This window comes from Acanthochromis polyacanthus, chromosome 22 (genome assembly GCF_021347895.1).
Source record: "Acanthochromis polyacanthus isolate Apoly-LR-REF ecotype Palm Island chromosome 22, KAUST_Apoly_ChrSc, whole genome shotgun sequence".
Lineage (NCBI taxonomy): Eukaryota > Metazoa > Chordata > Actinopteri > Pomacentridae > Acanthochromis > Acanthochromis polyacanthus.
In genome coordinates this window covers 1,959,478-1,975,030 of record NC_067134.1, presented here as the reverse complement: position 1 = coordinate 1,975,030, position 15,553 = coordinate 1,959,478, and the positions used below count along the sequence as shown (strand labels likewise).

Genomic DNA, 15,553 nt, shown 5'->3' with positions numbered 1-15,553 from the left:
AGTGTGCTGTGTTCCTCTGACACTCACTTGAACTAAAAGCATTTGAGCTGCACAAAGTGTGAAATGAGAGAGGAAGCAGTGAATCTCCAAACTGCTGACAGACTTTCACACATTATTGTCCAGTGAAAATCAGCTTTTTGTGCAGCCACACTTGATCCTGATTTGAGTCTTTAAGTCCTGTTCTAGTGATGAAATGAGAATTTCCTTCATCTTGTGTGTGATGGAGAAGAATAAAGGGCTGTGGCTAAAAATCCTGACTCTGAGTTCTTCATTACAAACACACATTATATCAGCTGGTTATTATTCATCTGCTTTATTCTACTCAACATACAAATCCATCCTGAAATCCTTCCATTTCTGTCCTCAATATTCTACCAAATATGAAAGATTCCTTTGGAAGCAGATCTTCAAGGATTTTAGATTTGATTTCCAACAATCAGAATGTTAGAAGTTTCCCTGTTGATCATATTTTACTGATAGTTTCTCCCAAATGTTTCAGCTCATTTTTACTGGAATATTCTGAAGTAAAGTTTGTGTTTTCTGGTGAATGGATCAGATCTCACATTTAGTTTCAATCAAACCCTGAGGCTTCTGGAAAATACACACAGCTTTAAAATAACGTTGGATCATCTGCTGACTGTGTCGTTATTAAATGGTTTTAGAGTTTCATTATTTTAACCCTCGTGTCGCTTTAAAGTTTGAAAATGTGGAAAATAATGAATATTTTCACAGTGAAACTTCTGATGTCCACATTTTAACATTTTTGGGAAATTTTTTTTAACATTTTTTGGTGGAAAAAGAAGAAATGTTTCTAAAGAACATTCACATAAAAATCAACCAAAATCCAGTAAATTCTCTGGATTCTGGTTGATTTTTATGAGAATGTTCTTAAAGAAAATATCAGAAGTTTTACTGATAAATATGGAATCACTTTAGATATTTTTAGGATTTATTGGAAGATTTTTACTTATTTTTAAAAAAATATTTGCAGGAATTTTCTTGCCAAATTAGGGGGATTTTTTTTTTTAAATAAAACTTTGAAGGAATTATTGGAATTTTTTTCCTGAAGGTTTTTGCACATTTTCATAAATTTGGTGAATTTTTTTGCTGAATTTCTGGATTTTTTTCCTGTTTTTTGGTGGCGTAAATGAAGCCAACAGGAGGGTTGATATCCAGCGCTAATAATAAACAGCAGAGGACTGATGGGTCTCCTTGGTGTTTGCTCCTGTTAACATCTCATCTTCTAGTAGTTCCACATTGAAGGAATTCTGCTGGACAACATTGAGAGCATATGAATGAATTTTCCATCCAAAATAATGCAGTGAATGTCAAATAAAGTGGTGTTGAAGCTTGTCAGAAGCTTTCAATGAATGTAGAAAGAGTGTAAAAGCAGCATCCTCTACCAAATGAGCACAATCCATCAATCATCATCAAAGTGTCCAAATTCCAGAGAAGACATGAACTGCAGATTGTAAATGAGTCAAAGTATCCATTTAAAATCATTTCTAGACCATGATCACAAAGTCAAATACTAGATTGTTCTTTTGTCCTTTTCTGTCTCATTTTCACAATATTTTGTCTGGTTTTTGTCTCATTTTTTCTCTTTTTTAATCTGACTTTTGTGGTTTTGATCCTGTAGTAAAAAGCGGTCCGGCCCACTTGAGATCAAACTGGGCTAAATGTGGAACCTGAACTACAATGAGTGTGACTCCCTGATTGAAAGCTTCTTTGAATGCTTCAAACAGTCATTCTCTAATATCAGCCCAGAAAAACGGATCAAAGTTGGTTGTAAGTCCATCTGGAGCCGCTGATTTCCCCAAAGACATTTTCATTCCAGCTCTATCAATCTCTCCAAACACGTGCTTTTAAAGTCAGTCTGAGGAAGAAATGCTTTGACTTTTTAAGAAACAAAAGAAGAGGGGGACTGATTTTGCTCTTCAAGGTAAAATGGGAAAAGTAAGAAGGCACTTCAGTGGTGCAAGAAGAGACTCAATTGTTCTAACCTGGCTAAGACTCAGACACTGCAGTCTGAAAAGTGGACTGACTTTGATTGGGAAGCACAGAGATAGGAACTGTGAGTGAGGTGAACTCGAAACTGTGAGAAATGTTCTTCTTAAGTGTAAGCTCTACTCATGCCAACAGAAGAAACATGAGAGACTAGGAGCAGCTGGATGAACTGTTTGTCATCTTTGCTTTCTACTTAACATGGAGGAGTGGACAAATATGAAGAAACTTCTGAACTTTCTCATGACCACAGGACTGCATCAGAAAATATGGAGGATTCTCTCAGGACTATGAGTAACATCCAGTAGGTGGCAGCAATACGCCAGTGATGCGTCTAGTCTGCCTAATTCAATGAGGAAGAAGAAAGTAACTCAGTGTTTCTGCCGGAACTTCACAGTGTGACACCCGGCGGATGTAAACAAAGAAACATGAGCAGAGTTAGCTTCACTGCTGTGTGGACTGAGCTATAAAACGGCTGTATTATAGTATGAATGAGAAATATCAGGGCGATAAAGTAACGATGTGTTCAGTTGAGTATCTGCGAGAGTTGATCAGCGACAGACTAGCTGCTGCTGCTGGAGAAATATTCTCAGAGTTTGAAAAAACCATCGTCCAGTACCAGGAGGAGATCGATCGTCAGCGCAGACTGCTGGATGTAATCTGGAAACCACACATCCCCTTACAACCCATAGGTGTGTATGTGTTTTGATGGTGAAGAATTCCAGTTATAGTATGTGTAGTGGTTGTGTACTCTCTCTTGCATTGTGTAGGAGCATCCTCCCTATTGGCATCAAATCCGTCGTTTATTTGCAGGAGCTGGTAAAACACACTGATATTACTCTCACGGTCGTACACGTGGTAACTTCTCAATATATTCAGCATGGAGGTTAAACTTAATTAGCATTTTGCTAGCGGAGCTTAAACTGGTCATCTTACCACGGCAACCGGACACAGCAGACTGAGACCGCAATGTGGGGGAACACACCATAGATATGAAGGCTGAATCCCAAACCGCCCCCTACACACTATCCCTACACACTACCCCTCCGTTTGCGCGTTCCCGTGCAGGGTCCTCCATATTAAGGGCCGTCCCAAACCGCGTAGTGCGGAGGGGGAGTGGACTGTTCAGACCTTAAATAGCGAGTCTGCATTGATGCTCACTCCGGACAACTTTTTCAGGAAGTGCAACGTCGAAATGGAGGAGGAAACATACATATCGATGTAAGTTCCACATGCGTTCTTTATTTCTCCCACGCCTTTTTCACACTGACAGAGCATCACAAAGAGTGGTGTAAAAAGATAAAACAAAAGAAACAAATCTTCTCTGCTGACGTTTGATTTAATTGTGCACCCCTGACACCTTAAAATTTGAACACAACTGACAGAATTCATTTATTCATTTGTTGGATTTGAAATGCCAGATAATAGGATTGGAAAACATGTGAGTGAAAAAAGTGGGATGCTTTTGTCTTCTGGAAGCAGCAGCGATCCTTGTTAGTTGCAACCTGTGCCATAGCGCTACAGCCATGCACAGTAGGCGTCTTTGTGTTACCATGGCGATGACGTCTTCCGTTTTTCCTGTGAGGCGACAGGGCATCCCATTCCTGACGATCGTATTTATACCCTCCCCCTTCAATAATAGGTGCCCTCCACAGCTGCGAGTGTGACTTCTTTTGGAGTGACACTCGGTAGTGGAGGGGGAGTGTGTAGGGGGCGGTTTGGGATTCAGCCGAAGAGTTGATATGCTAATCGACGTGCCTCCATGGCAGCCATCTTGGAGGGGGCAAAGTTCCCATTCAAAGCAATGTATGCACATTGAAAATAAATCAGAATCTGCTAATTTTTCAACCGATTTTCGTGTGATTTAGTTTATTGTCAACGTCAAAAAATGTGTTATTGATAGAGAATATTTGATCTGAAAAAAAAAAACACTGAAAAGGGCTTCCTACAAATGTAGTCTGCAATTTTAGTTATCTTATTATTTAGGTCCAAAGGCCAGGGAATCTTTTCAATTCAGCCATTACATATATAAATGTAAATACTTAGATATGTAGAAAATGTTTTGAGATCAAAACATTTAATTGCTGCTATTCACCTTATTCAGGAAGTCAGGCAGGGCGGCGCCATTTTTGAGAGCGACTTCCGGTTGACCGTCTTTGCACGACAACAACATCGAGTCCTCTCGCTACTGTAGCTACTTTTAACTGTTCTTTTAAGCGATTTGAACATGTTTGGCATCAATTGCGCTGTCCGTGGGTGCCACAACAACTGGGGAAGGGTGAAGCTTTCTCTCTCTCAGAATTGTTTAGAGCACGGAAAGGTTAGATCTGAATGCTGCGGACCAGCTCATGGCTATGTAAACACACAGCTTGCATCGGTCACTGTCAGCGCAGCTACAGCGATTCTACCAAAGTTCAGTTTCCACTAAAGACCGAGCTATGCCATCAGTGAGGTAAAAAGATACTTTCTGCTATTTTGAGACATTGTTATGACTGCGGTTTGGTCAGAATCAGTTTTTTGTTGCTCCAGGGAATTAGCATTAGCTTGTGACAGGGCTAATAACACAGTAAACCGCAGGAGCTGTTTCAGAAATGACAATAACAACCTCCGTTTGCACAACCACATCATATATACATGAATCAAATTAAGTTTTATTCAAATCAACATACCTTCCATAATATCGCAGCAGCGTGACTGCAGGACCGTCCCAACCCAGCGATACAGGAGCATCCCGTGGTCTCCACCACTCCATCAGCTGTCACCAACACCCTCGCCATGTGTGAGGAGGTACTAGCCTGACTCGGGCTGACATTAGCTTTAAGAAATGTATATTCCCGTTCTTGATGTAACAGAACAGCGCCGACTTTACCACTGTGCAAATATTGATAGGCTTCAGTGCTCTTATAATTCCTCATAGCCGAGCGATCAACGCCAAGAGACAACACGAAATAGTTAAAAAATATCGGCATACATGACTTGTGGCCACTTTTTCATGTCATCCTCCCACTCTGTAATCAGTCATGGATGAGGCAGACTTGATCCATTTCTGTTTTTTAAAGAGGTTTTCGTTTCTTCCCACTTCACTTTCTCAGTTGTAAACACCGCCATGACCGAGTTACCGGAAGTGCTACTCAAAACAGGAAGTCCCGCCCGTTGGAAAATGGGCGGAGCTGAATAAGGTGAATATAGTTAGAGGAAAGCTCTCTCTCCTCAGAGCTGTTTCCCACTTCTTCCTCAACCCATAGTCTTTGGGAAACCTACATGGAGTAAAGAAAACAAGTAGACAGAGAAGTAAATAAGTATGTACACAACAACATATTTGAAAAGAAATCATGCTAATAAATTAAGTGCAAAGAACTCAATTAGCCAATATAGTGGAGACCAAAGTTATTTAATTTGATAAGTATAGCCTTGTTTAGTATCATTTCAATTATCTGAGAGCAGTCCTAAAGAATTGCCCAATCATAAAATGGGTTTGGAGGAATAAGATAGATGCTAATCTAGATCTATATGAGTTAGGCTTTATAACTACTGTTGGTAGTATTGGTGGTATTAATAGTAATGCGACTACTATCTGTCTGCTTATCTGTCTGTCTTGTAAAGTGTCTTTGAGTGTCCCAAAAAGCGCTATATAAATTTGACGTATTATGATTATTCTTACTACTAGTAGTAGTGGTAATACACAACTACTGCTGCTGATACTGTCACTGCTTCTACAACTTGTAATACTAGTAGACATGCTGATACTACTTCTACTACTCTAACAGCTACTTATACTACTACTACTACTGCTTGTACTTTTAGTATTACTACTACTGCTTGTACAACTATACTACATCAACTATTAATCATCTGGTATTTGGTTGTCCAGCTGTTAGCCCGTGTTAGTGTTTTGCTAGTGGTTAACTAGCTAGCTCTCATAAACTGGAAGCTTTCAACAAGATTTAATAATGAAAAAAGAGCCGAAAACTATTCTTACCTGTGGAAAGTTATTCCAAGTTTCCTTGTCTTGATCATCCGATGTAGTGTGCAACTGTATGCCGCACAATGAGCCAGCATTCTTCTTGTTTTAGTTTTCGTGCCGTACACATCAATGGAAAACACTGAAACTTTGCCCCCACTAGCTTAGTGTCTCCGTAGGCATGGCGCTCAGAGGGGCGTGTCGTATCTACTCTTCATATCTATGGAACACACCCCAAGTCTGCAGGGGCCTGGACGTTGTGGGTCCACGCCATATCCGGTGGTCACCGTGGGAACCAAATATGTATTATGAGATGGCAAGTGGAATCATTAACTCTGCTACACATGTAGAACATCATGAAGTGTTCAGGTGAATAGTTAACGGTGAACTGAGACACATTGTGAGGAAGAGAGGATGGTCTCATAATATGGTGTCGAGGGCTGCATGATATTGGAAATACACACGTGGACAAAATTGTTGGTACCCCTCAGTTAAAGAAGGAAAAACCCACAATTCTCACTGAAATCACTTGAAACTCACAAAAGTAACAATAAATAAAAATGTATTGAAAATTAAATAATCAAAATCAGCCATTACTTTTGAATTGTTGATTAACATAATTATTTAAAAAAACAAACTAATGAAATAGGGCTGGACAAAAATGATGATACCCATAACTTAATATTTTTGTTGCACAACCTTTTGAGGCAATCACTGCAATTAAACGATTTCTGTATTTGTCAATGAGCGTTCTGCAGCTGTCAACAGGTATTTTGGCCCACTCCTCATGAGCAAACAGCTCCAGTTGTCTCAGGTTTGATGGGTGTCTTCTCCAAATGGCATGTTTCAGCTCCTTCCACATATGTTCAATGGGATTCAGATCTGGGCTCATAGAAGGCCACTTTAGAATAGTCCAACGCTTTTCTCTCAGCCATTCTTGGGTGTTTTTGGCTGTGTGTTTTGGATCGTTGTCCTGTTGGAAGACCCATGACCTGCGACTGAGACCAAGCTTTCTGACACTAGGCAGCACATTTCTCTCCAGAATGCCTTGATAGTCTTCAGATTTCATCTTACCTTGCACACTTTCAAGACACCCTGTGCCAGATGCAGCAAAGCAGCCCCAAAACATTACTGAGCCTCCTCCATGTTTCACCGTAGGGACAGTGTTCTTTTCTTCGTATGCTTGGTTTTTGAGTCTATGAACATAGAGTTGATGTGCCTTACCAAAAAGCTCCAGTTTGGTCTCATCTGTCCAAAGGACATTCTCCCAGAAGCTTTGTGGCTTGTCAACATGCATTTTTGCAAATTCCAGTCTCGCTTTTTATGAGTTTTTTTCAGCAGTGGTGTCCTCCTTGGTCGTCTCCCATGAAGTCCACTTTGGCTCAAACAACGACGAATGGTGCGATCTGACACTGATGTACCTTGGCCTTGGAGTTCACCTTTAATTTCTTTGGAGGTTGCTCTGGGCTCTTTGGATACAATTCCAACGATCCGTCTCTTCAATTTGTCATCAATTTTCCTCTTGCGGCCACGTCCAGGGAGGTTGGCTACTGTCCCGTGGGTCTTGAACTTCTGAATAATATGAGCCACTGTTGTCACAGGAACTTCAAGCTGTTTAGAGATGGTCTTATAGCCTTTACCTTTAAGATGTTTGTCTATAATTTTTTTTCGGATGTCCTGGGACAATTCTCTCCTTCGCTTTCTGTTGTCCATGTTCAGTGTGGTACACACCTTTTCACCAAACAGCAGGGTGACTACTTGTCTCCCTTTAAATAGGCAGACTGACTGATTATGAGATTGGAAACACCTGTGATGTCAATTAAATGACACACCTGAGTTAATCATGTCACTCTGGTCAAATAGTTTTCAATCTTTTATAGAGGTACCATCATTTTTGTCCAGGCCTGTTTCATGAGTTTGTTTTTTTAAATAATTATGTTAATCAACAATTCAAAAGTAATGGCTGTTTTTGATTATTTAATTTTCAATAAATTTTTATTTATTGTTACTTTTGTGAGTTTCAAGTGATTTCAGTGAGAATTGTGGGTTTTTCCTTCTTTAACTGAGGGGTACCAACAATTTTGTCCACGTGTGTATGTGCGATATGGGTGTCCAGAACTGCAATATCGATATATATTGCGATGTTGGATATTAGTGCTGTTGTCCGATGTGATAACCACTTGTTCCTCTTCTTGCAACCCCCAGTTCGTCAACACATCCCACAGGGCAGCCGCTATATTTTCACCGGTGTGGAAGTCCGGACAGTAGGAGACTTCTAAGCAGCGTGTTTTCAGATCAAAGTCATTTGTGAGAAAGTGAACAGTAAAACTGATGTAGGGCTCAGTAGTATGACTGGACCATAAATCTGTGGCGCTTGCAAAGAAATCCACATTATTAAGCTCCGCTTTTACAGACCACAAGCATGCCTCGTACATCTGTGGAATGGCGACTTGGGAAATAGTTCAGTGATGGCACTTGGTATCTGCGGTCGAATTCTTTCAGCATATCCAAAAAACCTTCTTTGCACACGACATTAATGGAGAGTGTGCATTTCACAATATAACGTGTAATGGCCTCAGTTAAACCTTGGTGGCGGTTGGAAGTTTTTTCATATGGTGTAACAGAAGAAAAACTTTCACCAATTGTTGTCTGTGTGCTTGCCTTTATTTTCTCTGCCTTCATGGGAGTAGCTCGTGGTGTTTTAGATTGTAAGAAAACAGCATACAGTTCCTTGTGGTTGTGTTCGAGGTGGCTGTGCAGATTTGTAGTGTTTCCTCGCGACGTAGCCACAATTTTTCGGCATGACTTGCAAAGTACTTGCGTCTATGACTCATCCTGTCTCCTAAAGCCATAGTACTCCCAAATTTCTGAGGTGCGCTGTTTTTTAGACACAAGTTGTTCGTTACAGTCGTCTTCCCGTGTCCTGCCATGTTGTGTTGTGGCGCTGGTAGCAAAAATGCTATTTGGGATGGGGGGAGAGGGCTTCAAGGTCACGCTCAACTGGTCACAAGAAAACGTCTATGCATGCAAAAAGCATGATTTATACATCTAAATAATCATAAAATTATTGCGCAACTTTGCGATATGGATATCGCACTTACCATTATTGCAAAAACGATTTTTTTTTATATATCGTGCAGCCCTAATGGTGTCTGTTATTGATGCTGTGTGGAGTTTTAAAAATGTGATCATTGTGTTGATTGACCCTGGAAGCAAGAACCAAAGTTTCCTGTTCAGAGGTGCTGGAAGTGTTTATCTGAACTACTCCACACTGACAGCAACTGCACTGTGTTATCAAACAGTTTAATAATAAAACTCTGACAGAGGACTCAGTCATTCCATCATTTCAGTCCAGAGACATAATTCCATGTATAGAGATCATTCATGATCTAAAGAAAGCGCACGTACAGAGTTAGAGAGTATAGAAGTAATGTGTTCAACTGCATTCCACTATTAACATGTTGGGTTTCACTGATGAGTCAAATCAACAGTACAGTAACCAGCAGTAAAATAAGAATAACATTAAAATCCAAATGTCCTGACAGGTTTGAAGGCTGAAGAGGACAGCAGCTTTATTCAGACAGATTTTACTGGATCCCCATCAAACCTGTCTGTGTGGTGTGTAGAAAAGTACCCAGTGGTGTTTACCATTAGAACTTTGTGATCCTGTATCCACTGTGGAACAACGTGTTCATAGAAATGTTCAGTCATTTGGAGATGCTTGTATCATTCCTGCTGCTGTTTCACGGCTCAAAGACTTCTATTATAAAGCATCATATTCTTTTTGCATCAAACATTCAACTGTTGAGCTGAATTTGTTGGAGACAGCCAGTCCTGGACAAAGTGACAGATGTGTGTTCTCTCATCATCACAGTAGTAACCATTGTCTTTTGTCTCTTTGTTCCTCCAGAGCTCCCACAGTCTTATGTCTGTGAGAATGAGAAGACTGTCGTTGACCATCAGCCCCATGACCAGGAGAGAAACTCCATGGTGGACCATGAGGACCCAGAGCCTCTATGGATTAAAGATCAGCAGGAGGAACTCTGCACCAGTCAGGACCAATCAAACCCAGAGATTTCTCAAATTAAAATGGAACAGGAAGAATTGTGCACCAATCTGCACCAATTAGACCCAGGGTTACTACAAATTAAAGTGGAACAGGATGAACTCTGCTCCAGTCAGGAGGAAGAGTTAATTGGATTGAAACAGGAGACTGATACCTTTGAGGTGACTCCTGCTGATGAGGAAAGTGACCACAGTGAACCAAAACCAAACAGTGATCAGCTCCTGTTTCACATCTCTTGTGTAGCTGAGAGCCCAGATCAGGAAGGATGCAAGGATGTAGACTCAGGATCAACTAGATGTATCGAGCTGAAACCAAGACATCAGAGTAACAACAGTCACAGTAATGATGTAGACAATGCTCCAACATCAGCGACACAGTGTGATAATGACAAGGCAAGAAAATCTGCAACATGCGAGGTCTGTGGAAAAGCTTTTAGTTGTAAATCAGATTTAATCAGACATCACAGAACCCACACAGGTGAGAAGCCATATTCTTGTGAAACCTGTGGAAAAAGCTTCAGTCAACAGACCTATTTGACTGTCCACATGAGATGTCACACAGGTGAGAAGCCATATTCTGGTGGAACCTGTGGAAAAAGCTTTAGTCGACGGACCTCTTTGACTGACCACATGAGACGTCACACAGGTGAGAAACCATATGTTTGTCACATTTGTGGAAAAAGATTTTCTGGTTCATCAGCACATAATAGGCACATGGCACTTCACAAAATGGGAAAGCCATATTCTTGTGGAACCTGTGGAAAAAGCTTCAGTCAACAGACCTATTTGACTGTCCACATGAGATGTCACACAGGTGAGAAGCCATATTCTGGTGGAACCTGTGGAAAAAGCTTCAACTGTAGTTATCGATTAAAAGCCCACATGAGAATCCACACAGCTGAAAAGTCCTGATCCTGAAACATCTGTGGAAAACATAATGTCAGAACTAAGGTTGAAACAACATGGATGAGTTGGTACAGGTTAAAAGTAAATGTTTTAGATTTAAAGCACCTTTAGTCTGTGCTTCAACAACAATTGTGAGGAAGTATGTCAGCAATCCTTGATGATTAGACCAGATGGAGTCTGGACTGTGGTGGTGGAGCAGGCAGAAGAACCAAACTGAATGTCTGGATGGATATGGTATTGGTACAGACTGCTACATTTCTGCTATCATGACATCCTTCATCAGCAGAGCACTGATTGGAGATAATGTGAAGCTGTTTGGAACATTTTCACTTTCTACTGAGAGAACATGGCTGTTCAGGTGTGAACATACTGCTGGAATCCACTCAGCTTGAGCTCTGCTGTCTTTCAAGTAAAAGGAGGCAACGAGATACAGAGACATTGTGACAGTAGAACACAACAGAGTGTGTCACTGCAGCAGAGGAGATCTGGACGTGAAATAAAGTTGTAATAAAACGTCTACAGCTCCATGACTGCTTCATGAAATGTTTTGAATGTTTTCAAACAGATGAACATTTACAAGTTGTTTCATAATTAATGTAACATTGAAGAGCCCCAGCAAGAATAACTCTGAGTCAGATATCAAAGACATAACCAACGTTATTATGTTTTCAAGCAACAGACACATGGTTTTACTAGTAGTAGCTGATACACTCCTGCAAATGTCAAAACCAGAAATGTTAAAAACAGGTGAAGCTGTGCTGCAGTTTCTGCTGGTCAGATAAAGGTCTTATGCTATTTATTTCTTCTATTGTCACCACATAGGTCATCTGTGTGATTTGTTAGTAGGATCTCATTGTGTCGTCATACAGCACATTGAACCCTTGTATTGTCTGAACGTCCTGAACACTCCTCCTGTCCTCAGGGTCAGAAATGACCTGCCTCCACTGAGCCTCTAAAATAGAGCAGCTTAATGGAATTTTTAACCAAAAATCTATTTTACATGAAGAAACAACCTGTCATGCGTCACACACTTTGTGAATGCCTGTTTTTGCTTCCTCAGAGGGTAGAAAGACTGTATTTAATCAGTGAACACCATTCGTTTTTATACCATTGTTCATGCTGTAACTGTTTTCTTTCTATAAGTAGAGGTTTGTTATCACTATTATTGCTGCTAAAGGTACTGCATAGGTGTAAACATTTCTTGTTTTGCAAGAGATAATACTTCTGTAGCCTAATAAAGTACCAGAAATGTGCAGAAGTGAACTTGAAATGCATTTTTGAAGGGAAACAACAGTGTACTGTATACTGTACAATGGAATATAAAACTACAAAACTCAACTACCAGATACTAGTACTCTCTCATTTTTTGGGTCATTGCTCCCACCCGAAAGATTCATAACCTACATCAATCATAAGAACAGAAAAAATAACAGATTCAAGCAAAATATTCCAACATATTAAGCTCTAATTAACACATGGAGGACAGACTGCAACTGTATTTGTCACACGTGCAGCACACAGTATTTGTTTTACAGTCCTTCTTGTTACTCCTGGATGACTAAATAAAATCTGATCTCTGACCTGCTGGGTACTGAAACCTGAAAACTGCCCTCATGGCTTCAGCAATATCAGATTAGTCCATATTAATTTGAAAATCTGCAAATATGACAATCTCAACAGTCCAGAAGTAGCCAGGGTGTAGAATCTTGACCCCACTATGTATTATGCTAGTTATTTAATGTTTTGTAACCTCGGTCACTTTTCCATGGGGGTCAATTTTCTATCTGACACCGGGTAAAAAATGACCTGAAGACAGTCTTTGTACCCTGGTGGTGTACAGCTTTGATGAAAATATAAACAAAAACAATGTTTCACTTTTTCTAATGTTGGGGTCACTTGAGGAAAAGTGATCAAATTTCAAGTTGAAAAAGGTCATTTAGGGGCCGTTCTATGCTATTAAACATGGTGGCCTGGTTCATTTTGACCCGAAGACAGCACTAAGGTTCAAACAACAGCAAATCAGTAAAAGTATTTTCCAGTTGAGTATGCTAAGAATTTACCTCAAGTTTAAATAATGAGTCCACAGTATTATTAGTTATTTAAAGAAATGCATGACCAGAATTAGCAACAAAAATGACTAAAATGAGACACAAAATGAACATCTCATTTGGATCATTTTGTACATTTCAGTCTGTTTTTAGGAAAAAAAGTGTCATAAATCAGACTGTAAATGATCTATGAACAAAGCTCTCTGTAAAAACCCTCAGAATGTTTCATGACTGTAAGAGAAGATTTCTGGATCATTTTGTGTCTCATTTGTGTCATTATGTGTTTTGTTTTGGTCAGTTTACGTCTTTCTGTCTGGTTATAAACATTTTGCATCTTTTCATGTTATTTTTTTTCTTCCATTTTGGTCATTTTGTGCCTTAATTTTGACCATTTTGTGGTTCATTTTGGTCATTTTGTGTGTTTTTAAGTTTATTTCTGTTTAAAATTGTTCATCTTGTTAGTTCTTTTGGTCAGTTCACGTCTATTTCATCATTCTGTGACTCAGTGGCCATTTCTGTTTCAGTTCTCATCTCATTTTAAGTCTGAATTGCTCATTTTAGTCATTTTGCATCACTTTAAGGTTGTTTATTTCATTTTCTACATTTTGTGTCTCATTTTCATCATTTTTGCTTAATTTTAGTCCCATTTCGGACACTTTTATCTTTTTGTTTCACATTTGATGTCCCTTTTCTAATTTTATGGCTCATTGTGGTATTTTTCTGTCTTGGTCGGATGTTTTATGTTCCATTTTGGTCATTCTGTGTCCCATTTGAACTGTCCCATAACATTGTTGGACCGTTCAGTAAACTCTGTTTGGGTCTTTTTCTCACCACTGAAAAATTTTGTCCATTTTTGTCTCATTTTGGTCATTTTATAGATTAGATTAGATCCAACTTTACTGTCATTGCACAGAGAACAAGTACTAAGACAGGAAATGCATTTTTTAAAAGTCCATTGTGATGTCAGAGAGAAGAACTAACAACTGTTACCACATTCCATATTCTGAAGAAAAACATGGAAACACTTGAGAAAGTCAGTTTAACACACAAAGCTTGGAGATATTGGAGAGTTGTGGTGAAGATTTCAAGTGTGGAACTTGTGAAGACATTGTGAGCAAAGACTGTGACAGAAAAATGAAGCCTCCTCAGCCAGATAGGAAACATTCAGGTAAGACAGAAGTCCAGACAACGAGCTGCAACTCAGCTCCAGATATCAAACTACACACTGACATGTTAGACTGAAGTTTTCACAACACTGACAAGCTAACATTTGCTCATTTTGTGCCTTATTTTGATCAGTTTGCATCCTTAGGGTTGTTAGTGGATAAAATGTTGTCATTTTTCATCTCTCTTTGTTGTTTTTGTTCCATTTTGGTGACTTAAAGGCTGTTTTTGTTGAATTTGGTCATTTTGTGTCTCATTGAGGCTCATTTTCATCATTTTGTGTCTAACCTTGGTCACTTTTTGTGTTTAGGATTGTTTTTACTCGCCATTTTTCGTGCTTTCAAAGTTTTTTGTTCCATTGTGAACATTTTGTGTCTCATTTAGATCATTTTTTTTTTGTATCATTGTGGACATTTTGCGTCTGTTTAAGGTTTTTCTGTTTCATTTTATGTCTCATTTTGTTCATTTCAGTCTGTTTTTAGGGGAAAAAAGTGTCATAAATCAGACTGTAAATGATATATGAACAAACCTCTCTGTAAATATATATCTGACCATTGTGATAGGGATAAATAGAAGTTCCAATCTGTTGATTTTAATTGCAGGATAATGCTTTATCAAAATATATTTCAACAGGGAAATAGCAATAGCCATTAAATCATCAGACAATTAATCAATAGTTAGTTAATATTTCAGTGGCTCGTCATGATTCCTAACTGCTGCTATGCTTTCATAGAAGAAGAGTAATAATCACCCACATTATGTAATTTGGAGTGGGAGAGCAGATGGTGTGGCCACATCCAGCTGATCACCTGAAGAACGATGAGCCTCTGAGACTCCAGGGGGAAGCAGAGAGAGTTCAGTCCAGATTTCGATCTGCTTGTGTCCTTTTTTGTTGTTTGGGCCAATAAAAACTTTGTTATAATCCTCTCTGGTGTCATTCCTAATAAACAGATGATATAATGTGTGTTTGTAATGAAGAACTCAGAGTCAGGATTTTTAGTTCTCATTTCATCACTGGAACAGGACTTAAAGACTCACATCAGGATCAAGTGTGGCTGCACAAAAAGCTGTTTTTCACTGGACAATAATGTGTGAAAGTCTGTCAGCAGTTTGGAGATTCACTGCTTCCTCTCTCATTTCACACTTTGTGCAGCTCAAATGCTTTTAGTTCAAGTGAGCATCAGAGGAACACCACATCCTGATTTTCACTCTCAACATTTGACTGGAAAAAGATGCAAACACCACATTTGGCTCCTGGAATAATCACAACTTCCATCTTTGAAGAGGAACAAGTTTACAAGGAATCATTTAGAAGGATTTGACAAAGAAACACATTTAATCCATGAATGTGAAAACATGTTTGTGAGGGACAGATTCATGGAGAGACTCAACTATCTGTTCAACA

The 15,553-nt window shown here is 39.4% G+C and overlaps 1 protein-coding gene and 1 long non-coding RNA gene across 4 annotated transcripts in view; one reads left to right on the top strand and one right to left on the bottom strand.

The window, feature by feature from the left end:
- The window catches only part of LOC127532064 (uncharacterized), an 80,329-nt gene that overhangs the window by 58,594 nt on the left and 6,182 nt on the right, over positions 1–15,553 (bottom strand). The window lies entirely within an intron of this gene.
- LOC127532016 (zinc finger protein 239-like) overlaps positions 2,390–15,553 on the top strand; it is a 147,386-nt gene continuing 134,222 nt past the window's right edge. The window contains exons 1-2 of one of the 2 annotated variants that reach the window (XR_007939246.1): positions 2,390–2,696; positions 9,876–12,084. Coding sequence is in view for 1 of the 2 variants with exons in the window: in XM_051943023.1 (XP_051798983.1) it covers positions 2,492–2,696; positions 9,876–10,942 (1,272 nt within the window). In the remaining variant the exon portion in view is untranslated. Of the gene's footprint in view, positions 2,697–9,875; positions 15,076–15,553 lie in introns of those variants that run through there. The other variant, XM_051943023.1, reaches the window with a different exon arrangement.